This window comes from Scyliorhinus torazame, chromosome 5 (assembly GCF_047496885.1).
Source record: "Scyliorhinus torazame isolate Kashiwa2021f chromosome 5, sScyTor2.1, whole genome shotgun sequence".
Taxonomy (NCBI): Eukaryota; Metazoa; Chordata; class Chondrichthyes; order Carcharhiniformes; family Scyliorhinidae; genus Scyliorhinus; species Scyliorhinus torazame.
Genome location: NC_092711.1, coordinates 92,414,082 through 92,440,782, shown reverse-complemented (window position 1 = coordinate 92,440,782; position 26,701 = coordinate 92,414,082). Strand labels below are relative to the sequence as shown.

The following is a 26,701-nucleotide window of genomic DNA, read 5'->3' as shown; positions in this document are numbered from 1 at the left end:
GGAAAGATGGACAAGGATTTGGGAGATGACAAAATGTTGAAAGGTTTGAAGAAGAGAGGGAGGTTGAAGTTGGGGCAGTAATTTGTAAGGATGGCAGGGTCAAGGGTTTGTTTTATTGAGGGGGTGATGATGGCAGATTTGAAGGACAGAGGGACAGTACCTGAAGAGTGAGAAATGTTGACAACATCCATGGACACAGGGTAGTTAGCTGATCAGTAGCTCAGTGGGAATAGGGTCGATGGAGCAGGAGCTGGGTCTCATGGACAAGATGAGCTCTGAGAGGGCATGAGAGGAGATGAGAGAGAAACTAGAGAAAGATGTGGGTTCAGGGCTCGGGAAAGGATGAAATTTAGAGACAGTTTGGTCCGGTGGGCTCGTGGAAGGGAGGGAAGCAGCAGAGGCAGCTGATCGGATTTACTCAATCTCAGTCACAAAGAAGCTCCAAAAGCTCCTCACACTTCTTGTTGGAGGAGAGGATGGAAGAGACGGGGGAGAGCGAGAGTACTTCTGAAAGTGTCAGAGATATTAAAAAGTTTCAACACTGCGTATTTAACGCAAATCTAATTTATTTGACTTTTAGCCAGAATATTAGCCTCTGTAAATGGCTGGAGTTTGTTATCAGGAGAAAGAGACCCAAATGAACATGGTTCAGTCCTGAATGTGAGGAACAGCAAAATCCAATCACTGTGGTTACTTGTGGCCTTGTTGGTGTCTCTGCAGGTGGGATGAAGTGGTGAATCCGTTCACACACTCGGAGCAGGTGAATGGCCTCTCCCGTGTGAATTCGCTGGTGACTCAGCAGGTTGGATAATTGAGTGAATCTCTTCCCACAATCAGAGCAGGTGAACGGCCTCTCCCCAGTGTGAATTCGCTGATGTACAGTGAGGTGAGAGGATTGTCTGAACCCAGTCCCGCAGTGAGAGCACCTGAACGGTCTTTCATCAGTGTGAACTGGGTGGTGTCTCTGCAAGTCAGATGACTGAGTGAATCTCTTCCCACACTTGGAGCAGGCGAATGGTCTCTCCCCAGCGTGAATTCGCTGATGTACAGTGAGGTGAGATGATTGTCTGAACCGAGTCCCGCAGTGAGAGCACCTAAACAGTCTCTCATCAGTGTGAATACGTTGATGGCGCATCAGTTCTCCAGAACTTTTATAGCACTTCCCGCAGTCTGGACATTGAAATGGTCTCTCATCAGTGTGAACTCGCTGGTGACTCAGCAAGTGGCCTGAAATAGTAAATCCCTTCCCACACTCGGAGCAGGTGAATGGTCTCTCCCCAGTGTGACTGCATCGATGAGTTTCCAGCTTGGATGGGGAAATTAATTCTTTCCCACAGTCCCCACATTTCCACGGTTTCTCCTCAGTGTAACTGCATTTGTGTCTTGTGAGGCCTGATGATTGACTGAATCCTCGTCCACACACACAACACATGTACGGTTTCTCCCAACTGTGAACGATGCTTTTTCCTTCCATGTTCAAAGTACGATGATATTCAGGATATGATAAAGTGAGGACTCTGTCAGATCCTGATGTGATGCTTGGTTTGTGTTTCTGGACTTTAAGCCTCCCCTTCGAACACCCTGTGAAACTGATTTAAAACAGAAAATAGGGAGTGAGAGAGAACTCACAAAAACACACAGTCAGGTTGTGAAATTGAGCTGAATGAATCTGGTCATTTGTGGGGCCGGCACTGGGAAAAAGTGACCATGAAAACTGCTGGATTGTTATAAAATCCCAACTGGCCCCTTTGGGAGGAGAGAGAAAGAGGTGAAGAGGGATTTTGTATATCTACAAGACATATTAAGAGAGTAATTGGCAAAGCAAATTCGGTCTTGAGCTTCATGAACAGTAATATTGATACCAAAACTATGCTTCCGGTGGCACAGTGATTAGCACTACTGCCTCACAGCTCCAGGGACCCGGGTTCAATTCCGGCCTTGGTGATGGTCTGTGTGGAGTTTGCACTTTCTCCCAGTGTCTGCGTGGGTTTCCACCCAGTGCTCAGGTTTCCTCCAACAGTCTAAAGAAGGACAACTTCAGTGGATTGGCCTTGATAAATTGCCCCTTAGTGTCCAGGGATGTACAGGTTAGGTGGGGCTACCGGGTTACAGGGAGAGGGTAGGTGTGTGGGCCTAGGCAGGGTGTCCTTTCGATTGGATTGGATTTGTTTGTCACGTGTACCGAGGTACAGTGAAAAGTATTTTTCTGCGAGCAGCTCAACAGATCATTAGGTACATGGGAAGAAAAGGGAATAAAAGAAAATACATAAGAGGGCAACACAACATATACAATGTAACTACATAAGCACTGGCATCGGATGAAGCATACAGGGTGTAGTGTTAATGATGTCAGTCCATAAGAGGGTCATTTAGGAGTCGGGTGAAAGTGGGGAAGAAGCTGTTTTTGAGTCTGTTCGCTCGTGTTCTCAGACTTCTGTATCTCCTGCTCGATGGAAGAAGTTGGAAGAGTGAGTAAGCCGGGTGGGAGGGGTCTTTGATTATGCTGCCCGCTTTCCCCAGGCAGCGGGAGGTGTAGATGGAGTCAATGGATGGGAGGCAGGTTTGTGTGATGGACTGGGTGGTGTTCACGACTCTCTGAAGTTTCTTGCGGTCCTGGGCCGAGCAGTTGCCATACCAGGTTGTGATGCAGCCAGATAGGATGCTTTCTATGGTGCATCTGTAAAAGTTGGTAAGGGTTAATGTGGACATGCCAAATTTCCTTAGTTTCCTGAGGAAATATAGGCGCTGTTGTGCTTTCTTGGTGATCGTCGACGTGGAAGTGGTAGCACGACCTTTCAGAGAATAGGTGCAGACTTGATGGGCTGAATGGCCTCCTTCTGCTCTGCAGGAATTCTATGGTTCTAATTCTATTCTATGAATCTTTATAAAGCTCTGGTCACCACTCTTCAGGAAGAATGTGAAGGTTCTTGGAGAAGGTGCAGAGGAGATTTCCCAGAATGGTTCCAGCAAAGGAGGTTGAGGGAAGATTTGATTCAGGGACACAGGATTATGCCGGGTTTCCATCGGGTGGACAAAGAAACTCTATTTCCATTCACTGATCGTACAAGCAGTCGGGACACAGATTTAAAGGTTTGGGTAAAGCCTGGATTGAATTATAGAAGATCCTGAGGGGTCTTGACAGGGTGGATGTGGAGAAGATTTTTCCTCTTGTGGGAGAATCTAGAACGAGGGCATCACTGTTGCAAAATAAGGAGTCACCCATTTAAGATGGAGATGAGGATTTTTATTCTCGAGAGTTGGAAAACTTTGGAACGCCTGCAGGAAAAGGCAGTGGAAGCAGAGTCCTTGAATATTTTTGAGGCAGAGCTGGATAGATTCTTGATGAGCAAGGGGGTGAAAGGTCATCAGGCGTAGGCAGGAATGTGGAGTTGAGGTTAGAATGAGATGAGCCGCAATCGTATTGAATGCTGAGCAGGTTCGAGGGGCCGAGTGGCCTGTTCCTAGTTTGTATGTAAAAGGTACAGGAGATAGAACATAGAAAAATACAGCACAGAACAGGCCCTTCGGCCCACGATGTTGTGCCGAACCTTTGTCCTAGATTAATCATAGATTATCATTGAATTTACAGTGCAGAAGGAGGCCATTCGGCCCAGAGTCTGCACCAGCTCTTGGAAAGAGCACCCTACCCAAGGTCAACACCTCCACCCAACACAAAGGGCAATTTTGGACACTAAGGGCAATTTATCATGGCCAATCCACCTAACCTGCACATCTTTGGACTGTGGGAGGAAACCGGAGCACCCGGAGGAAACCCACGCAGACACGGGGAGGATGTGCAGACTCCGCACAGACAGTGACCCAAGCCGGAATCGAACCTGGGACCCTGGAGCTGTGAAGCAATTGTGCTATCCACAATGCTACCGTGCTGCCCTTAAGAACAAATAAATCTACACTATATCATTTTACCGTAATCCATGTACCTATCCAACAGCTGCTTGAAGGTCCCTAATGTTTCCGACTCAACTACTTCCACAGGCAGTGCATTCCATGCCCCCACTACTCTCTGGGTAAAGAACCTACCTCTGACATTCCCCCCTATATCTTCCACCATTCACCTCAAATTTATGTCCCCTTGTAATGGTTTGTTCCACCCGGGGAAAAAGTCTCTGACTGTCTCCTCTATCTGTTCCCCTGATCATCTTATAAACCTCTATCAAGTCGTCCCTCAACCTTCTCCGTTCTAATGAGAAAAGGCCTAGCACCCTCAACCTTTCCTCGTAAGATCTACTCTCCATTCCAGGCAACATCCTGGTAAATCTCCTTTGCACCTTTTCCAAAGCTTCCACATCCTTCCTAAAACGAGGCGACCAGAACTGTACACAGTACTCCAAATGTGGCCTGACCAAAGTTTTGTACAGCTGCATCATCACCTCACGGCTCTTAAATTCAATCCCTCTGTTAATGAACGCGAGCACACCATAGGCCTTCTTCACAGCTCCAGGTTTGGTCTAACCAGGGTTTGTGAATCTCGGGGCTTTTCCAGTCACACAGACCTGAAATCTTCCCTCACAGACAGAACAGACAAACCTTTTATCTTCGACACCCAGATGCTGCTGAAATTTAGTTTCCAATGAACTGAGTGACTCGGTCAGATCATGATGTGACATTTGGTTTGCGTTTCCCGTCTGTTCAACCTCCACTTCCAGTATCCTGTAAATTTACAGAAACCTCACTGTCAGTTGAGGAGGCCAAATCACTGTCCTTATTTTTTTTAATTTTAAAATAAATTCAGAGTACCCAATTCAATTTTTCCAATTAAGGTGCAATTTAGCATGGCCAATCCACCTACCCTGCACATCTTTGGGTTGTGGGGGCGAAACCCACACAAACATGGGGAGAACCCCACACGGACAGTGACCTCGAGCCGGGATTGAACCTGGGACCATGGCGCCGTGAGGCAGCAACGCTAACCACTACTCCACGGTGCTCCCCAAATCACTGTTTTTTTAAGACAGAGATAGATAGGTTCTTGATTAATAACAGGATCCGGTGTATGGGGAGAAGACATATCAGCCATGATTGAATAGTAAAACAGACTCGATGGGCCGAATGGCCTAATTCTGCTCCTATGTCTTTATGGTCTTACAAGTCAAAGGCTGGTTGAAGTCCATGTAAACTACATCTATACTCGTCACCTGCTCACAAAATTCAATCAAATTTGTTAGGCATGACCTCCCTCTAACAAAGCCATGCTGGCTATTTCTGATCAAATCTTGCCTGGAGAGGCAAGTAGATTCTCTCCTTCAGAATTCTCTCCAATATTTTCCCTGCCACTGATGTGAGACTCACTGGTCTGCAGTTCCCTGGCTTATCTCTACAGCCTTTCTTAAACAGTAGGAGCACATTAGCTGATCTCCATTCCTCTGGCAATTCCCCCGTGGCCAGAGAGGAATTAAAAATTTGGGTCAGAGCCCCTGCAATATCCTCCCTCGCCTCCCACAGCAGTCTAGGGCACAACTCATCCGGTCCAGTTTTAAACCTGCCAGCACCTCCAATACCATGTCACTCCCTATGTCAATTTGCTCAGGATCTTCAGTCTCTCTGCCCGAGTTCCATATCTACCTCCTCATTCTCTTGGGTGAATGTAGAAGCCAGGTATTTCTAATACAACTAGTATAGGTAAAAGATATCTGTTTAAGCATAAATATTTAGCCCCAGTTTTAAATACCCATTTAAAAATGAGAATTTCAGCACTCATAACCTCAGGTCATCTCAAAACATACAGCTTCAATAGATACATGAAACAGCATAATTCCATCATAGATTAAAACAGCACAGTTGCAAGACAGTTTGACATTATGCTTGTGCTGCTGTCAAGGACAAGGGCTGAATTCCATGGCAACGAGGTGACAAGAGGCCAGTAACTAAAGCTCTATTGTTCTCTTTTCAGGCCATTAGTGATTACAGCGTGAACCACATTCCATAGCTTATAAGGCCGAAACATTTTAATAGACAAAACATTGAATCAAATATCACATTCCATAACATACAGACATGAAACAATTAAAAGCTAATGTTGCACATTGAAGATGGACGGCTTGCCGTCAAATCAAATGTGTTTGAGTCTAACCCAAACCAATTAGGATTATATTGGGGTGTGATTAGATGACTTTGGACAGATATGAAAGGGTATAACTGAAAGATTTCCCCCCCGCCATGTTTAGTCTGTCAGTCTGTTAGTCGGTCTGTGTCAGTCTGTCTGTCTGTCAGTCTGTCTGTTTAGCCAGCCTGTCTGTTTAGTCAGCCTGTCTGTTTCGTCAGTCTGTCTGTTTCGTCAGCCTGTCTGTTTCGTCAGTCTGTCTGTTTCGTCAGTCTGTCTGTTTCGTCAGTCTGTCTGTTTCGTCAGTCTGTCTGTTTCGTCAGTCTGTCTGTTTCGTCAGTCTGTCTGTTTCGTCAGTCTGTCTGTTTCGTCAGTCTGTCTGTTTCGTCAGTCTGTCTGTTTCGTCAGTCTGTCTGTTTCGTCAGTCTGTCTGTTTCGTCAGTCTGTCTGTTTCGTCAGTCTGTCTGTTTCGTCAGTCTGTCTGTTTCGTCAGTCTGTCTTTGTAGTGATGTAGTGTTTTTGACTTTGAGTTTGAGTTTAGCTGAAGATTAGCTCTCTCTCTCTCTTCATATTTCATTTTCAGACTTTGACCTTTTAAAAGTTACTTTCGAGCTGTCTGCCTAAGCAAAAGGATAATGTCTGTAATTCTCTGAAAGCTTCAAATTGTCTACGAATTGCCTTTTTAATGACTTTCAAATTGTAATCAATAGAAGAAAAATAAAATAATTCCTTTTGGCACCTTAGACGTTTTAACTGCAAATTTCTGCTGAGTTCCAGTAATCGCAAAGTGCTACTGGGAACCGAATAGCAGAAATAATATAAATTCCTTCAACTTTACACAGTCAAATAATAGTAGGAATCTAACAACTTGGCGCAGTCCAATAATATTAAAAGATTCCTTCAGTGAAGACAGATGTAAAGTGTTCATTCAACACCCGACCAATATCCTCTGGCTCCAATCACAGATTTCCCCCTTGATCTCAAATGGAAACACTATTCTTGATCTGATGAATGATCATGCTGACCTGAAACATTAACTCTGTTTCTCTCCACAGATGCTGTTCGAAATCCTGCAGATTTCCAGCATTTGCATTCTTGTTTAAAATCACAGCAGTCCAGGTGGTGTCTAACCCGGATTTTATATATCTCAGTGCTTCTCCAGTCACACAGATTCCGGAAATCTTTACCAACAAACAGGCCAGAAGAAATAGGAACAGGAGTCACTCATCCTGCCCTTTGAGCTGCTCCACCATTTAGTGAGATCACAGCTGGGCAGCACAGTAGCACAATGGTTAGCACTGTGGCTTCACAGCGCCAGCGTCTCAGGCTCCATTCCCTGCTGCGTCACTGTCTGTGCAGAGTCTGCACGTTCTCCCCATGTCTGCGTGGGTTTTCTCTGGGTGCTCCGGTTTCCTCCCACAGTCCAAAGCCTTGCAGTTTAGGTGGATTGGCCATGCTAAATTGCCCTTAGTGTCCAAAAAGGTTAGGAGGGGTTATTGGGCTAGGGGGATAGGGTGGAAGTGAGGGCTTAAGTGGGTCAGTGCAGACGCGATGGGCCGAATGGCCTCCTTCTGCTCTGTATGTTCTATGATCTAACACTCACTAAGTCCACTTTCCTACCTTATCTGTGTTACCCTTAATTCCCCTACTGATTAAAAACATATCAATCTCAGCCTTGCAACTGATCAAGGACTCGGCCTCCACATTTCCTGGGGTAAAATAAATTCTTTCCTCATTTGGCAGTCCCTCCATACCCAGAAGCATCCCAGTAAGCCTCCTCTGTACTGCCTCCAATGATAACATATCTTTTGTTAAATAACAGGAGCAAGACTGTACACAATGTTCTAAATGTGGCCTCACTGGTAGCTTGTAGTTACAGCAACACCTCTTCACTTTTATACTTCAGCCCCCTTGAAATAAAACATGCAGAACTAGGCTCAAACTATGGCCTCTCCTTCTAGAATGTCCAACAAGGGAAAACATCCGCTCTACGTCTGCCCCATCAATCCCCTTTAGCATCTTATGTACCTCAGTTACATCTCCTCTCATTCTTCTAAACACCAGTGAGTACTGGCCTAAACTGCTCAAATCTCTCTCCACTTGACCGCCTCTGAACCGCCACAAATACATTTATGTCATTGTCCAAGGGACCAAAACTGTAGTATTCCAGATGTGGTCTCACCAACGCGCGACACAGTTACAACAGCACTGCCCTACTTTATACTCTATTCCATGACTGGGGCTGTTTCACACAGGGCTAAATCGCTGGCTTTGAAAGCAGACCAAGGCAGGCCAGCAGCACGGTTCAATTCCCGTAACAGCCTCCCCGAACAGGCGCTGGAATGTGGCGACTCGGGACTTTTTACAGTAACTTCATTTGAAGCCTACTTGTGACAATAAGCGATTTTCATTTCATTAGCAATCAAAGCCAAAATTCCATTTGCCTTCCTTATTACCTGCTGCACCTGCAGACTGTCTGTGGTTCGTGCACAAGGGCACCCAGATCCCGCTGTACAAAAGCATTATGAAGTTTCTCTCCATTTAGATAAGAAGTTGCCTTTTTATTCCTCTGACCAAAATGAATAACCTCCCACTTATGCACGTTAAATTCCATCTGCCACATTTTGGCCCACTCACCTAATCATTTGTATATTTCTTATTTCCTCATTGCAACTTGCTTTCCCACCCATTTCAGTGTTAGCTGCAAATTTGGCTCTCGTACATTCGATCTGTCCCATAGTCATTAACTTGGATTGTAAATAGTTGGGGCCTGAGGACCGAACCCTGTGGCACACCACTAGTTACAGCCTGCCAACCAGAAAAAGACAGATCAGCATAATCCAAGTCCCCTCACACCTGCTATTCTCTCTTCCAACCTCTTCCATCGCGCAGAAGATATAAAAGTCTGAGAACACGCACGAACAGATTCAAAAACAGCTTCTTCCATGTTGTTACCAGACTCCTGAACCACCCCGTTATGGACTGAACTGATCTCTCCACATATCTTCTGTACTGAAGATGTAGTACTACCCTCCAGATGCTTCATCCAATGTCTATGCATTTACATTGTGTATTTATCGTTATGTCCTATGTCTTTCATGTATGGAACTGTACACAGAACAATTCTTTTCACTATACCGGAGTACGTGTCAATAAATCTAATATGATATAATGCCCTTTCTGCTGTCTGTTGTTTAGCCAATCCTCAATCCAAACTAATATATTACCTCTCAACACCGTGGGATCTTACCTTGTTTATTATCTTTTATATGACATCTTATCAAATGTATTCTGTAAGTCCAAATACATCTACAGGACCTCCATTATCCACTTGGCTTGTTACATCTTCCTAGAGCTCACAACAAATTTGTCAAACACGATTTACCCTTCACAAAACCACTGATGGATTGCGGTTTGACTTTCCAAATGTCCAGTTACTACTTCCTCAATAATGGATTCCAACAGTTTCCCAACAACAGGCTTTAAACTTACTAGTTTCCTACTTTCTGCCGTTTTGAACAAGAGGGGTTACATTAGACTTTTCCTCTAATGCAGTGACATTGTCACTGGGTCAGTGTCTCCCTCCTGGTCTCTGTGAGGTTGTTTGTGGAGAGAAGCCGGAAGCGGCGGATACTGAGAGTGGAGAATGTTCATTGTTTCACATTCAGCTCTGGGGCCCCACTGGGGTTTGTAAACCCCGCCCCCGACACTGACCCCTCACCTGACACCTCACAATGCGCGGGGTGATTGACGGCAGCTCCAGGCCAATGAGAGGAGAGGGGGCGGAACCAGGGGACCGAGCAGGAGTGGCTGGTCCTCCAACCAATCGGAGCGAATGAGGAGGCGGGACTGGTCTGAGTGAAGCATGCGCAGTGTCCCTAATGGCGACGTGAAGAAGGTTCTTTCTCGGATTCGCAATCAGTAAAGGTGGGAATGGCGGGACGGAGGGATCAGCCCGGTCGTTACACACGGTTCGTAAACATGTTATAGAAACAGGAAACCAGAAAAAAAAACTTCCGGTACTCGGTGACCTGAGCGGTGGCTGCAGGTTTGTCACAGACAGAACTAAGCGGCCGCCATCTTGTTTGCGTATTCCCAGAAATCCGCATGCGCACAAGCCTTTTTAATTGGGTACTCGCAGCAGTCAAATGATAAAAGGCCAGTAATGGTAGAGAGGTTAAAATATGGAATGCTATAGTGGCTGGAATTAAATGAGTGCAGAGATCTCAAAGGGGTGCGGAGGAGATTACAGAGATCAGGATGATCACAACTAGAGGAAAAGAAGAATGGGAAATTTCAACTTTCGGTGCTTCTTAAAAGGAATCGTTTGTTGATCAGTGAGCACAGGGGATGGAGAAAGAAGACTTGTGAGTAAGCACATGGGTAGCAGAGTTTTGGATGGGGGGGGGGGGGGGGGGGGTTGTTGGAGGCCGGCTGGGAGTTTCTTCGAATAATTTGGCCGAGAGGTAACAAAGGTATGAATGATAATTTCTGCAGCAGATAAGAAGACACTAAGGCGGAGTCAGGCTGTGTTACTGAGGTGGAAATAGGTGATCTTGGTGGTGATGTGGATATGTGTTTGGAACCTCATCAGGTGTCACATATTTCACCAGCGTTGTGAACAGGCTGCTTCAGCCGTACACATTTGACAGGGATGGAGTTGGTGGCAAGGGAGTGGAGTTTGTCGAGGGGACGAAGAGAATGGGTTTAGTCTTCTCAATATTTAAATAGTGGAAATTTCTGCTCCTCCAGTACTGGGTGTCAGACAAGTTCGGATGGTGTGTGTCTTGGAGTGAAACTTGCAGGTGATGGTTTTCTCATACATCTGCTGTCCTGGTCCATCCAGGTGGTGGAGGTTAAGGGTTTAGGAGATTTTGTCAAATTGTGATTCAGTTGTCGGTTGAGAAAATGTCTCTCCATTGCTCCTGTCACTCCCACTCCCTTCTCTCTCTTTCTCTCATCATTTCTGTCTCTCCCTCTCTGTCTCTCCACCACGACTCACTCTCTTTTTCTCTCCCTTTCTGTCTTTCTTGTCACATGGAATTCCCTCGCCCAGAGGATTGTGGATGATCCACCATTGAATATATTTAAGGTTAAGATGGTGAGATTCTTGGTCTCTCAGGAAGTCAAGGAGATGGGGAGCTGGCGGGAAAGGGGAAGGAAGACCAAGATCAGCCACAACCGTGTTCAATGGCAGAGCAGGTTTGACGGGCTGAATGGTCTACTGCTGCTCCTGTTTCTTGTATTCTTGCAGAGGCCCACGTCTTGTGTGGGCTCAGACTGGGTGGCAGGTTGCCTTCCCTTAAATACATTAGTGAACCAGTTGGGTTTTATAACAATCCAGCAGTTTTCATGGTCACTTTTTCCCAGTGCCGGCCCCACAAATGACCAGATTCATGCAGCTCAATTTCACAACCTACCTTTGTGTTTTTGTGGGTTGTCTCTCACTTCCATATTTCTGTTTTAAATCAATTTGACAGAGTGTTACAATGGGAAGATTTGCATTCAGGAAACTCAAGCCAAACATCACATCAGGATCTGAGAATCGCTCAATTTGTTGTAAGGTGAATATCGGTGAATTTTGAACATGGAAGGCAAAAGCCCCGTTAACAGTGAGGAGAAACCATGGGAATGTGAGGAGGGATTCCGATCCACATCTCAACTGGAAACTCATCATCCCAGTCACTCTGTGGAGAGGCCATTCACTTGCTCTGATTGTGGGAAGAGATTCTCTCGATCATCCAGCCTGCTGCAACACCAGCAAGTGCACACCGGGGAGAAACCATTCAACTGCTCCCTCTGTGGGAAGGGATTCGCTCAGTCGTCCAACCTGCTGAGACACCAGCTAGTTCACACTGGGAAGAGACCATTCATCTGCTCAGAGTGTGGGAAGGGATTCAGTCGGTCATCTGACTTGATGACGCACCAGCGGGTTCACACGGACGAGAGACCATTTAAATGTCCAGACTGTGGGAAGTGCTATAAAAGTTCCCGGGACCTGATACTCCATCAACGAGCTCACACCAACGAGCAACCGTTCAGATGCTCTCACTGTGGGACTGGGCTCAAGCAGTCATCTCAACTCAGTGAACACCAACGCATTCACACTGGGGAGAGGCCTTTCACCTGCTCCGCGTGCGGCAGTGGGTTCAGTAGGTCATCAAACCTGCGGACACACCAGCGCAGTCACACTGGGGAGAGACCTTTCACTTGCTCGGAGTGTGGGAAGGGATTCACTCAGTTATCCACTCTGCTGAATCACCAGAGTGTTCACAATGAGAAGAGACCATTTAAATGCCCAGACTGCAGGAAGTGCTACAAAAGTTCCCGGGAACTGCTCCACCATCAACGTGTTCACATTGATGAGAAACCTTTTAAATGCCAAGACTGAGAAGTGCTTTAAAATTTCCGGGGAACTGATGCGTCATCAACGTATTCACACTGACGAGAAACCTTTCAGGTGCTCTTACTGCGGAACTGGGTTCAAGACATCATCTGACCTCACTGTACACCAGCGAACTCACACTGGGGAGAGACCGTTTACCTGCTCCCAGTGTGGGAAGACATTCACTCAGTCATCCAGCCTGCTGGCACATCAGCGAGTTCACACTAGGGAGAGGCCGTACACCTGCCCCAAGTGTGGGAAGAGATTCACTCAGTCCTCCAACCTGATGAGACACCAGCGAATTCACAAGTAATTACAGTGAGTGGACAATCTGATCAGCTGCTCTGCTGCTTCCCTCCCTTCCACTAGCTCAACCGGGCCAAACTCTCTCTAAAAATCCCCCTTGTCTGAGTGTGAACTCGGATCTATCTCCGGTTTCTCTCCGATCTCCTGTCATGTCCTGTTCAATCTCATCTTGATTACGAGACCTGCCTTCTGCTCCCTTGACCCAATTCTCACTAAACCGCTGACCATCCAACTTCCCCACATTAATTGATATCGTTAACAGTTCTCTCTCTTCTGGCTTTGGCCCTCTCACTTTTAAATACACTAGCTTCACCTTTCCTGAGAAAACAACCTTTGACCCTAACTTCCTGCAAAGTACCACCCCATCTCCAAACTCCCTTTCTTCTCCAACATGGTGTCCCCCAAGGATCTATCCTTGGCCCCTCCTATTTCCCATCGACATGATGGCACTAGAATCCATAGAATCCCTAAAGTGCAGAAGGAGGCCATTCGGCCGCTCAGTATTGCACTATACGCCTGAAAGAGTGCGCTAGCTAGGCCCATAACCTCACCCTATCCCCATAACACCACCTAACCTGTACATCTTTGGACTGTGGCAGCACCCAGAGGAAACCCACACAGATTTGGGGAGAATGCGCAAACTCCATACTGACAGTCATCCAAGGCCAGATTCAAACCCGGTCCCTGGTGCTGTGAGGCAGCAATGCTATCCACTGTCCCACCGTCCAAAAGTACCGTGTTAGTTTTCACATGGACATTGACAACACCAAGCCCTACCTCACCACCACCCCTCTCCATTCCTCCACTGATAGCAAATTATCAAACTGCTTATCCCACATCCACTGGATGAGCAGAAATTTCCTCCAATTAAAATTTGGGAAGATCAAAGCCGTTATCTCCAGTCACCATTTGAAATTCCGTTCCCTAACTCCCGAGTCTATCCCACTCCCTGGGAACTTTCTGAGGCTGAACCACACTCTGCACAATCTCCATGTCAGATTTAAATCCAACGAGTTTCTGATCACATATCCACACCATCGCAAACACCACGGAATTCCACCTCTGTAATGTTACCTCTCTCCAGCCTGCCCCAGCTTGTCTGCTGCTGAAATCCTCATTCAAACCCACGTCAACTTGAGGTTTGACTATTCCAATGCATTCCTGACCAGCCTCTCTCATTGATCCTGCTTCCCAGCACCTGGAAAGCTGAAATCATCCAAAACTCTTGCTGCTCATATGCTTTCCCACAATCTATTTCATTTCTATTTATTTTTCCACTTAAGGGGCTATTTAGCATGGCCAATCCACCTATCCTGCACATCTTTTGTGTTGTTGGGGTGAGACCCACACAGACACGGGGCGAATGTGCAAACTCCAATGGACTGTGACCCGGGGCCGGGATGGAACCCGTCCCCAGCACTGTGAGGCAGCAGTGCTAACAACTGCGCCACCATGCTGCCCTTTTCTCACCCCAAGTTGAGGGGAGAATATGGTGTAGTAGTCATGTCATCTGGACTAGTTATACAGAGGCTCAGGCAAATGATCTGGGGGCACGGGTTCAGATCTCAGCATGCTGACAGGATGTGGGAGTGGGTAGAACATATTCCAGAGCTTTGTGTCGAGGTAACTGAAGGAGCAGGGCCACCAATGGTGCACAATTGAAATGGGGGGCAAGAGGGGCCACAATTAGAGGAGGGGGGGTTGTGTAAATAGATGGCTGTCTGCAAGTTGAGACATTGGTCTGCAGAATTTTGAATGACCTCAATTTTATAGATGGGAGAATGTGGCAGAGCTGTCAGGAGTACATTACAATTGTCAACTTTGGAGGTAATCCATAGTATGTACTATGTTTTCATGTATGGAACGATCTGTCTGGACTGTACACAGAACAATACTTTACACTACCTCGGTACCCGTGACAATAAATCCAAGAATCATAACAGAATGCAGCAACCTGCACACAGGGGAACTTGGACAGCCAGCACGGGGATCAACCCTGTAACCCTGGCATTATTAGCACCACACTCTAATCATTCTCGATTCACTGAATCGTCGACCCTGCAGAATGGCCACCATCAGTGTTAGAAATCTTTCTATATTCCCAATTGCCATTTCATTTTGCCTTGCATCCCTTTCACCATTTAATCTCTCCTGCATTTCATAGACCTCTCAGAGCCTACTTGTGACAATAATAATAATAATAATAATTATTACACAATCGAGTTCAGGTCAGATTCCTGACTCAGGAGCATTAAAAGGCCCCTGGATAGAAAGAACCACTGGCTTATGCACAATAATAATAATAATCTTTATTATTGTCACAAGGAGCCTTACACTACACTGCAATGAAGTAACTGTGGCACCTGTTCGGGTATATGGAGGAAGAATTCAGAATATCCAAATTATCTAAAGGAAAGGTTCACTTAGGTAGGTGTATAATTTGATTCTTAATTTTATTGATTCCCGTCCCAGCGTACCCATTCGCCACATGATATCAAAACAATTCACTGTTCACTGGTTTTAACATTCAATGGCAGTGTTTATACCCAGTATCCCCCGCGGTGGGGAATGTCCTCCATTCACACCACAGGAGAGTAGTGCGCAAACGCAGTACCGCCCGGTGTCTGGAGCATGTGCAGTGATAGCGATGGCAAGTCTCTTGTCTGTCATATCGCCAAATTGGTGAAGATGTGGAATGCGGAGGGAGCAATGGAGCTGGTGGGTGGACGTGGAGGGTTTCTAAACACCTGGTGAATGCCTCAAACCCCGAATATGAACCTGCGGGTCCCTCATTTGCAGCTCTGGGCTTTATCCCCCCAAAAGCCCAAGGTTAACTGTTGATTTAACGGGGAGAGAGCATTTGCGCCGGGTTTTGGAGATGTAAAATATGGTGGGCGGGGCTTCAGCACATGTGAAAATAGATAAGTCCCCGGGACCTGATGGGATTTATCCTAGGATTCTATGGGAGGCCAGGGAAGAGATTGCTGGACCTTTGGCTTTGATTTTTATGTCATCATTGGCTACAGGAATAGTGCCAGAGGACTGGAGGACAGCAAATGTGGTCCCTTTGTTCAAAAAGGGGAGCAGAGACAACCCCGGCAACTATAGACCGGTGAGCCTCACGTCTGTAGTGGGTAAAGTCTTGGAGGGGATTATAAGGGACAAGATTTATAATCATCTAGATAGGAATAATATGATCAGGGATAGTCAGCATGGCTTTGTGAAGGGTAGGTCATGCCTCACAAACCTTATTGAGTTCTTTGAGAAGGTGACTGAACAGGTAGACGAGGGTAGAGCAGTTGATGTGGTGTATATGGATTTCAGCAAAGCGTTTGATAAGGTTCCCCACGGTAGGCTATTGCAAAAAATACGGAGGCTGGGGATTGAGGGTGATTTAGAGATGTGGATCAGAAATTGGCTAGCTGAAAGAAGACAGAGGGTGGTGGTTGATGGGAAATGTTCAGAATGGAGTACAGTCACAAGTGGAGTACCACAAGGATCTGTTCTGGGGCCGTTGCTGTTTGTCATTTTTATCAATGACCTAGAGGAAGGCGCAGAAGGGTGGGTGAGTAAATTTGCAGACGATACTAAAGTCGGTGGTGTTGTCGATAGTGTGGAAGGATGTAGCAGGTTACAGAGGGATATAGATAAGCTGCAGAGCTGGGCTGAGAGGTGGCAAATGGAGTTTAATGTAGAGAAGTGTGAGGTGATTCACTTTGGAAGGAATAACAGGAATGTGGAATATTTGGCTAATGGTAAAGTTCTTGAAAGTGTGGAGGAGCAGAGGGATCTAGGTGTCCATGTACATAGATCCCTGAAAGTTGCCACCCAGGTTGATAGGGTTGTGAAGAAGGCCTATGGAGTGTTGGCCTTTATTGGTAGAGGGATTGAGTTCCGGAGTCGGGAGGTCATGTTGCAGCTGTACAGAACTCTGGTCCGGCCGCATTTGGAGTATTGCGTACAGTTCTGGTCACCGCATTATAGGAAGGACGTGGAGGCTTTGGAGCGGGTGCAGAGGAGATTTACCAGGATGTTGCCTGGTATGGAGGGAAAATCTTATGAGGAAAGGCTGATGGACTTGAGGTTGTTTTCGTTGGAGAGAAGAAGGTTAAGAGGAGACTTAATAGAGGCATACAAAATGATCAGGGGGTTGGATAGGGTGGACAGTGAGAGCCTTCTCCCGCGGATGGATATGGCTGGCACGAGGGGACATAACTTTAAACTGAGGGGTAATAGATATAGGACAGAGGTCAGAGGTAGGTTCTTTACGCAAAGAGTAGTGAGGCCGTGGAATGCCCTACCTGCTACAGTAGTGAACTCGCCAACATTGAGGGCATTTAAAAGTTTATTGGATAAACATATGGATGATAATGGCATAGTGTAGGTTAGATGGCTTTTGTTTCGGTGCAACATCGTGGGCCGAAGGGCCTGTACTGCGCTGTATTGTTCTATGTTCCCACCCGGGTCCTAGCGCCTGACAAAAACATCAATTTAATTATTTTCTCACTCGTGTTTCCATAGCGAGCAATTCCTGGAACTGGTCACTAGTCTGATACCAAGGGTTTATAACTTGAGAGGCTCACACGCAACACGTGGCTGACCAGGACTCTCTCCCACTCTTGCCGTCAGACATTGGTGTGCTGAGAAGCATTTGCAGGTTGACACACTCAACCTGTTTGACCGGGTTATGAACATACTTTCCTTGGCCATCATGTCCTGGGGTAGAACTCGAATCCGGAGATTCTGGCTCAGAGGCAACCACACTGCTCCACAAGACCCCCCGCCCACCTTGCCAGGCTATTTAATAATAATGATCTTTGTTGTCACAAGTAGGCTTACATTAACATTGTAATGAAGTTACTGTGAAAAGCCCCCAATCACCACACTCCGGCACCTGTTCGGGGACACAGAGGGAGAATTCAGAATGTTCAAATTACCTAACAGCACATCTTTTGGGACCAAAATTAACCAAATATTGAGGAGCAGTCCCTTCAGGTAACTATACAGGGGCTGCAACCTTTCACATTGAACAAATACTTGGCCCATGGACTCATCGAGGCTAAAAACATCACTTGCAGCCTAATGAACGGTCGCACAGTTGTTAGCACTGTTGCTTCACAAGGTCCCGGGTTCAATTTCCGGCTTGGATCACTGTCTGTGCGGAGTCTGCACGTTCTCCCCATGTATGCGTGGGTTTCTTCGGGTACTAATGTTTCCTCCCATAAGTCCCAAAAGACGTGCTTGTTAGGTGAATTGGATGGGAATAGAGGGATACGGACCCAGGAAGTGTAGAAGATTTTAGTTTAGATGGGTAGCATGGTGGGCACGGGCTTGGAGGGCCGAAGGGCCTGTTCCTGTGCTGTACTTTTCTTTGTTCTTTGTTCTATTCTGAAGTCTCCCTCTGTGACCCGAACAGGCGCCGGAATGTGGCGACTAGGGGCTTTTCATAGTAACTTCATTGCATTGTTAATATACGCCTACTTGTGACAGTAAAGATTATTTTTTAAAATTAAATTAAAATTTCCCTACTAGAGCTGATGAATGGTGGCCATTGTTCCCACAATCCCCCGCGGCCCAGAAACCGCTCGATCCAACTGACTCATTGCGCAGGTGCTGAGTGCGCATGCTCCAGGGCCAGCCAGCCGCAGGGCATTCTGGATGGCTCCTCTGTTCCGAGTCGGAGAGGACCGGGAAGCGGTGGTGCAGATGGGCTGCAGTAAACTGGTCAGGATATGGAATCCAGGGGGAGTGATGGAGCCAGCTCTGGACGGGGAGAGTTTCTCAACTCCTCCGTGAACGCCGTAAACCCAAACTAAGACGCTGCCGGAGCGAGTTTGTGGCTCCGGTTCCTGAGCCTGGGATCAGGGCCAGGTGAACGGCCGCCATGATGGTTCAGAGAAAGGAAGAGCGCATGCGATGGCGTCTGGGTGACGTAGGAGAGAATGGGCAGAACCTTCAGGGTCTCTTTTCCAACTGGGTCCTAGTGCCCGGATACATTATTCATAATAGTTTAAAGTTGTTAATTGGAACTGCCTCACAGCGACTGAGACCCGGATTTGAATCCGAACTTGGGTGGCTGTCGTTGTGAAGTTTGCACATTCTCCCCGTGTCTGCCTGGGTTTCTTCCGGTGCTCTGCTGTCCTCCCACAACCCAAAGAACTGCAGGTTAGGTGGGGTTATGGGGATAGGGTAGGGGAGTGGGCTTAGGCAGGATGTTCTTTTGGAAGGTCAGCTTTGCTGCACAGAGGGGTCTGGGCTAGTCGGAGCGGAAGATCTGCTCCTGATCTGTTTAAAACACCAATTTGTAGATCCAGATTGGAGCCCTATGGGGGGAGAATGTAGGGCTTCCTCTGGCTGCTTGCCTCTCTTCCGTGGTCTTGTCCATGTTCAGGTGGCCCTGGAACGGAAACATGAGGTGTCCTCCAGTACACTTGACACCTTCCACAACGGTTGGTACCTCAGGGTGCAGAGTGCTTCTGAGACACTGAAAACAACATTCTGGTTTAGTTAAAAAGTTTTCCTTGATTTTGTTGTGATTTTGCCTTCTTTTACTTTGATTGGGCAACATATTTGGGGAAATAAGAGAGAGAAGAATATTCCATTGAAATTAGAATTATTTGTTCTGAATTTCTATCTTGGGCAGACAGTGATACTGACACAGTCAACTCCTTTTACAGGGGATTGGAAGGAGAGGATGTCACACATTCACGATGAGTTGAAGATCACCAGCCTTTGATGTAGGAAAGGATCTGAAACATCAGTGTGACTGGAAAAGCACCGAGACCCACACCGACACACACCCGAGTGAGAGAAACTATTACACAACCTGAAAAACCATCACATCATTCACAGCGGGGAGACACTGTACAATTATTCTTTGTGTCAGCGAGGCTTTAACTGATTATCCAATCCAGTGACACCATGGTGAAACCGTGGAAATGTGGGGCCTGTGGGAAGGGTTTCAGCTCCCCATCTGCAGTGGAAACTCATAAACTCAGTCACACTGGAGATAAGTTGTTCACTTGCTCCACCTGTGGAAAGGAATTCACTCAGTCATCCAGCCTAATGACACACCAGCAAGTTCACACTGGAAAGAAACCATACGATTGCTCTCAGTGTGGGAAGAGCTTCCGGTGTTCATCCCACCTCACTGAACATCTACGGGTTCACACTGGGGAGAGACCATTCCACTGCTCTGAGTGCGGGCAGAGATTCTCTTGTTCTTCCCACCTCATTCTACACAAGCGTGTCCACACTGGTGAGAGGCCATACGTCTGCTCTGTGTGTGGGAAGGGATTTATTAGATCATCACATCTTCTTAGACACCAGCGTGTTCACACTGAAGAGAAAGCCTTCACCTGCACTGAGTGTGGGAAGAGTTTCACTAATTTACCTAATTTTCAGAATCACCAGCGAATTCACAATGGAGAGAAACCCTTTACCTGTGCTGAGTGTGGGAAGGGATTCGCTGCAAAATCGCAGCTTAGGACACATACACTTGTTCACACTGATGAGAGACCATTTCAATGTTCTGACTGTGAGAAGAGCTTTAAAAGCAGAAGGGAGTTGATGAACCACCAGCGAATCCATTCGGGGGAGAAGCCGTTCACCTGCCCTGTGTGTGGCAGAGGATTCACTCAGCCATCCGCTCGTCTGAGTCACCAGAGAGTTCACATGTGATTACAGGGATTGGATTCCTACACTCAGGAATGAACCATGTTCATTCTGACAGTTCAGATTTATTTCCATTGATGTTAAACTCCAGCCCAGTTAATGGGATTATCAGAATGGACATGAATTGCATTAAACACAGTGTTGGAGTCCTTGATTTCTCTAAGATAAGAGAAGACTGATTGATGTCCTGTTACCGACTGTTCCATTGTTGGGCCTTTTCTCCTTTGTTAATGGAACACTTGGATTTATGTAGCACCGCTCAAAACTTCCAGAATGTCCCAAAGTGCTTTACAGACACTGAGGTTCTTTTGAAGTATAGTCACTGTTGTAATGTAGGAAATGCAGCAGCCAGATTGTGGACAACAGGCGCCTACAAACACAAATAAGATGCTGGAAATACTCAGCAGGTCAGGCAGCATCTGTGAAGCAAGAAAGTGAGTTCAAAACAGAACTATGATTATGACCAGATTATCTGTTCAGTGCTCATCACCGAGGGCTTTATATTGAGCAGTTCATTCGAGAGAACTTCCTTCGAAATATCATCAAGGGAACTTTTACATCTAGCTGCAAGAGCAGATGGGGTTATATTGGAAGGTTTCCTCTGAAAGACAGTGCAGTATTCCCTCAGTACAGTGCAGTATTCCCTCAGTACAGTGCAGTATTCCCTCAGTACAGTGCTGTATTCCCTCTGTACAGTGCTGTATTCCCTCAGTACAGTGCAGTATTCCCTCAGTACAGTGCTGTATTCCCTCAGTACAGTGCTGTATTCCCTCAGTACTGTGCTGTATTCCCTAAGTACAGTGCTGTATTCCCTCAGTACTGTGCTGTATTCCCTCAGTACAGCATCGGAATACCAGCCGGATTTTATGGTCAGGTTTCTGGAGCTGAAATTGAACCCACATCATCCTGACTCAGATGGGAACGTAACCACTGAACAATAACACCTCATCGTTAACTCGAGATTATTTCCGCTCTCTCATCCTTGGTTGCTCTCCTGAACACATTAATCCATTGGGCTCTCGGACAAATCCAAGTGGATTCAACAGGTTTCCCAGGTTCGTGCTGATGCTACAGCAAGAGATCGAGAAGGTTTTTATTTCTGAATTCAAGAACTGGCATCAAATATCACAACATGGTGACAATTTGAACTCAAGGCTTTGCCTTTCAAAGACTTTGGCCTTAACCATTCAGGCCATTTGCTACTTTCTGAGAGAAAGAGCTTGAGATGGAACTTGCCTCCAAACCAATTGCCAAGACTCCTGATTCTGATGTAAAAATACCATTTAAAACCAGCAAGTCAGAGTAATTGTTGCCAAAATTGATAAAGTAAAATTGTAGCTTTGCTATTTCAAACTTCTAAATGGAAATTTACCTGAAGCTGAGGGGGATTATCAAATATTCAGAACAAAACCTGATGACAAACAGTCTGGGTGGTTCCCGGGAATCGGAAAAGAAGGTTTCCTTTTGGGAAATAAATTGAAGATTAAGAAAACCCGCCAGCCCCACAATACTGGAAATTGAATTTGAACTAATTTTGAAAATAAAAACATCTAAACTGTTGATACCTGGAATCAAATTGGAAAGTCTGATTCCTGTTTTAAAGGTAGTAGGAGTACTGGACAGTAATGTTTCTCTCAGCCTCATGAATGAGATATCTAATGGGATATGTATAATTGTATAAGAGGAAGTGATTGAGCACAGAATAAAGTTAAGGAAAATTAACTCCACTAAATGGGAATTGGAGTAACTCACTGTGGGTGTAGTTCAGTGGAATATATCAATGTGGTATTGATGTATATTTTAATGAAAGGAAAGTGTAGATGAGACTAATAAATTGATGGCTCTCTTGGAGATGTTTGCATCGTTGTGGATAAACGTTCAAAGAGAATTGCATTTGATAAACTGGCCACTGCCGAGACATTGAAGCATTCAGGGGGAGATGAGCAAAGATATTTACAGACACACATAAGTGGGACTAGGCAGTAAGTTTCAGTAGAAATGATTCATTTTCAGGTGAGGTACATTTTATATTTACTGAAGTAAGCTAATAAGATCAAGGAAGCCATTGTGAAACGTAACATTTAAATGAAAAGGGCATTTTGTATTCAGCAATTGATCTATTGTATTAGTCAATGATGTGTATTAATTATTCACTAGTCAGAAACAAATTATTAATTAAGTAGTGTGCCTCAGTTGATTTTAATTGAAGATTTAATAATCTGGAAGTGGTTGTGTTAAAAGACTTGGTTGTACCTAAAACTGTAAGCCTGTTTTAAATTCTATATTACAGCTTCTGTGAGAAGGAATGTATGATCTGATATGATGGTTAGCAACGAGTCTTCATACCCTCGGTAACCTTATTTGTAACTGGAAGGTCACACAATGATGGGAGGGATACATTAAACATTCCCATTGTATCCTGATCTGCGACATTTACCCAAATGGTTAAAAAAACAATCAAATTGATTCAGGTATGAAATTGACCAACCATTGAGTTCTAATCAGTTTATTCAAACTGAGGGAGGATCTACTTAGGTACTTCAAACCCGAGGAGAAGGTCTGTTGCCAGCCAAGTACTGGAATCCCCAAAGCAAGATTCCCATCAAGAGCTGTTGTCAAAGAAGGGGTACAAGAGGGATTATGTTTTTACAGCCTGATCAACCAAGAGAAATGGTAAAAGTCTGTTTTGTATCGATCAGTTTACCCTTTTCCTTCTGTATCGATCAGTTTACCCTTTTCCTTCTGTATCGCTATGTATCTTTATTTTAAATAAATTAATTTCAATTTTCCATCTGAAATTCCTGATTTCCTAACGTTAAGTCTTGTTCAAACTAAAACAATTGAGTGAACTATTTACAAACACTGGTGGATTGGTTGATTGCAATGAGACTTAAACAATTCTATGTTTTAATATGAGATAACCTGAAAGTCTCTGAATTGTCTGCATTGGATGGAGCCCTTGTAGCCTCATGTGAGGATATTGGTGTGAGTGTGCAGCTGTGATTAGTCAAATGTAAAATAACTTATTCAGAAATGCTTTGTGTAATTCACTGAAGAATGAATCCCAGACATGTTCAAACTGTGTCCTAGGCCAAACTAGTTTCAGCTGATGCTTCATCAATGACCGTACTCCCATGATAAGGTCAGAAGTGGGGATGCTCGCTGATGACTGCACAATGTTCACCATTTGCGACTCCTCAGTTACTGAAGCGTCCATGGCCAAATGCAGCGAGATAATATCTAGGTTTATACAGACAAGTGGTAAGTTGCATTTGTGCCACACAAGTGCCAGACTATGATCATCTCCAACAAGAGAGGATCTAACAATTGCCCCTTGACATTCAATAGCATTACCATCATTGAATCCCTCGCTGTCAACATCCTGGGGGTTACCATTGACCAGAAACCAAACTGGACTAGCCATAAATGGTGTCTACAAGAGCAGATCAAAGGCAAGAATCCTGCGGCGAGTAACTCACCTCCTGACTCCCTAAAACCTGTGCACTATCTAAAAGACACAAATCAGGAATGTAATGGAATACTCCCCACTTGTCTGGATGGGTGCAGATCCAACAACACTCAAGAAGGACAAAGTAACCCACTTGATTGGCAACCTATCCACAAACATTCACTCCCTTTACCACATATGAAAAATGGCAGGTGTGTGTACTTTCTACAAGATGCACTGCAGTAACTCACCAAGGCTCCTTAGGCAGCACCTTCTAAACTCAGGATCACCACCATCTAGAAGCAGAATGGCAGCAGATACCTGGGAACACTGCCACCTCCAGGTTCCCCTCCAAATCACTAACCATTAGTTAGTGATTAGTTAGACTAGAAGGACTTGCGGTTCATAAGGAGGAGGTGTTAACAATTCTGGAAAGGGTGAAAATAGATAGGTCCCCTGGGCCGGATGGGATTTATCCTAGGATTCTCTGGGAAGCTAGGGAAGAGATTGCTGAGCCTTTGGCTTTGATCTTTAAGTCATCTTTGTCACCAGGAATAGTGCCAGAAGACTGGAGGATAGCAAATGTCCCCTTGTTCAAGAAGGGGAGTAGAGACAACCCCGGTAACTATAGACCAGTGAGCCTTACTTCTGTTGTGGGCAAAATCTTGGAAAGGTTTATAAGACATAGGATGTATAATCATCTGGAAAGGAATAATTTGATTAGACATAGTCTCAGAGCTTATAAAAAGCTGGATTAACCAAAATTCACTGTGAGAAATGTTGGGGAATGCAGGATTTAGTGAGAGGAAGGAACTGAAGGAGATCAATATTAGTAGAAAAATAGTGTTGGGGAAAATGATGGGATTGAAGGCTGATAAATCCCCAGGGCCTAATAATCTGCATCGCCAAGTAATTAAGGAGGTGGCTCTAGAAATAGTGGATGTATTGGTGGTCATCTTCCAGGATTCTATAGTCTCTGGAACAGTTCCTGCGGATTGGAGGGTGGCTGATGTAACTCCACTATTTAAAAAGAGAGCTAGAGAGAAAACGGAATTATAGACCAGTAAGCCTGACATCGGTAGTGGGGAAAATTCTAGAATCCATTATCAAGATTTTATAGCTCAGCGCTTAGAAAGCAGTGTCAGGATCGGACAGAGTCAGCATGGATTTATGAAGGGAAAATCATGCTTGACAAATCTACTGGAATTTTGAGGATGTAACTGGTGGAGTTGTCGAGGGAGAGCCAGTGGATGTGGTGCATTTGGACTTTCAGATGGCTTTTGGCAAAGTCCTCCTTAGGAGATGAGCTTTTACAATTGAAGCACATGGAATTAGGAGTAGTGTATTGGTATGGATAGAAAACTGGTTGGCAGACAGGAAACAGAATGGGAATTAACAGGTCTTTTTCAAATTGGTAGGCAGTGACTATCACAGGGATTGCTGATCAAACCCCAGCTATTTACAATATATATAAATGATTTAGATGAGGAAACAAAATGTAATATCTGCAAAATTACAGATGACATCAAGTTGTGTGGGAGGATGAGCTGTGAGGAGGGTGCAGAGATCCTTCAGTGTGATTTGGACAAGTTGAGTGAGTGGGCAAATGAATGGCAGATGTAATTATACAGGGCCTTGGTGAGGCAACAACTGGAATATTGTGTGCAGTTTTGGTCTCCTTATCTTTATTCTTCCTCGAGGGGGAGTGCAGCGAAGGTTTACCAGACCAAATCCCAGGATGGCAGGACTGATGTATGAGGAGAGATTGAATCAATTAAGATTTTATTCTCTGAAGTTAGAAGAATGAGAGGGGATCTCATAGAAACCTATAAAATTCTAACAGGATTGGACAGGGTAGTTGCAGGAAGGATGTTCCGATGGTGGGTGTGTCCACAACCAGGGGTCACAGTCTGAGGATATGAGGGTAGCCCATTTAGGACAGAGATGAGGAGAAATATCTTCATCCAGAGAGTGGTGAGCCTTTGGAATTCGTTGGCACAGAAAGTAGTTGAGGCCAATTATGTAGAATGTATGTTTTCAAGAAGCAGTTAGAAACAGCACTTAGGGCGAAGGGGATCAAAGAATATTGGGGGGGTGGGGGGAGGCAGGATCAAGCGATTGAGTTGGATGATCAGCCATGATCATAATGAATGGTGGAGCAGGCTCAAAAGGGCCGAATGGCCTCCTCCTGCTATTTTCTGTGTGAGAAGTCAATACGGATGTTTTCTATTCATAATAGTGAGATCTGCAAGAAAGTTGTTGTATAATCTAAAATAGTTTAAAAATAATTAATATTATTGAAATCTTATGAAGAAATATCTCACTGCAGCTTGCTGGTGAAAAACATAGGACATGCTTGTTACTTTAAAATCACTCGTTAGCTGGGCAGCACGGTGGCACAGTGGTTAGCACTGCTGCCTCACGGCGCCGAGGTCCCAGGTTCGATCCCGGCTCTGGGTCACTGTCCGTGTGCAGTTTGCACATTCTCCCCGTGTTTGCGTGGGTTTCATCCCCACAACCCAAAGATGTGCAGGGTAGGTGGATTGGCCACGCTAAATTGCCCCTTAATTGGAAAAAATGAATTGGGCACTCTAAATTTATTTAAAAGATAAAAATAAATAAAATCATTTGTCAGCTTGCTCTAACCCCATTCCCCCACTCCACTTTGTGGGTAATCTGAGAATCCCAAATTCGAATTTAAGAGTCCCAGCTTGCCATACCTTCCATACTGTCTCTCCGAGCTTTTGCATCCAGGGATTGTTTTGCTAACCTGCCTGTGTATCTGCAACTGGCAGTGTTTGATGATAGAGGATAACTGGGGATTTGC

The 26,701-nt window shown here is 45.4% G+C and overlaps 3 protein-coding genes across 4 annotated transcripts in view; 1 reads left to right on the top strand and 2 right to left on the bottom strand.

The window, feature by feature from the left end:
- The window catches only part of LOC140421495 (uncharacterized), a 395,230-nt gene that overhangs the window by 253,789 nt on the left and 114,740 nt on the right, over positions 1–26,701 (bottom strand). The gene's annotated exons all lie outside the window — the stretch shown is intronic.
- The window catches only part of LOC140417793 (uncharacterized), a 58,212-nt gene that overhangs the window by 170 nt on the left and 31,341 nt on the right, over positions 1–26,701 (top strand). Inside the window, exons 2-4 of the mRNA XM_072501251.1 lie at positions 11,542–12,449; positions 19,650–20,429; positions 22,030–22,093. Coding sequence (XP_072357352.1) covers positions 11,649–12,449; positions 19,650–20,429; positions 22,030–22,093 — 1,645 coding nt within the window. The 5' untranslated portion in view covers positions 11,542–11,648. The remainder of the gene's footprint in view (positions 1–11,541; positions 12,450–19,649; positions 20,430–22,029; positions 22,094–26,701) is intronic.
- LOC140421486 (uncharacterized) lies at positions 524–10,085 on the bottom strand. Of its 2 annotated transcripts, none has more exons than XM_072506236.1 (2): positions 9,312–10,085; positions 524–1,589 (listed from the first exon to the last, which is right to left on the bottom strand). In XM_072506236.1, exon 2 carries the CDS (start codon positions 1,472–1,474, stop codon positions 566–568), a length of 909 nt encoding a protein of 302 aa, XP_072362337.1. In that variant the 5' UTR covers positions 1,475–1,589; positions 9,312–10,085; the 3' UTR covers positions 524–565. The 2 variants fall into 2 exon arrangements, with proteins under 2 accessions (XP_072362337.1, XP_072362336.1); XM_072506235.1 differs by lacking the exon at positions 9,312–10,085 and adding an exon at positions 4,549–4,842.

Bases quoted from the DNA above. Each gene is read 5' to 3' on its own strand.
- LOC140421486 (XM_072506235.1), bottom strand. From the start codon at position 4,628: ATGTCACATCATGATCTGACCGAGTCACTCAGTTCATTGGAAACTAAA. The intron at 1,590-4,548 runs GTTTGTCTGTTC...GTTTTAAATCAG, and splicing joins CTGGGTGTCGAAGATAAAAG to TTTCACAGGGTGTTCGAAGG.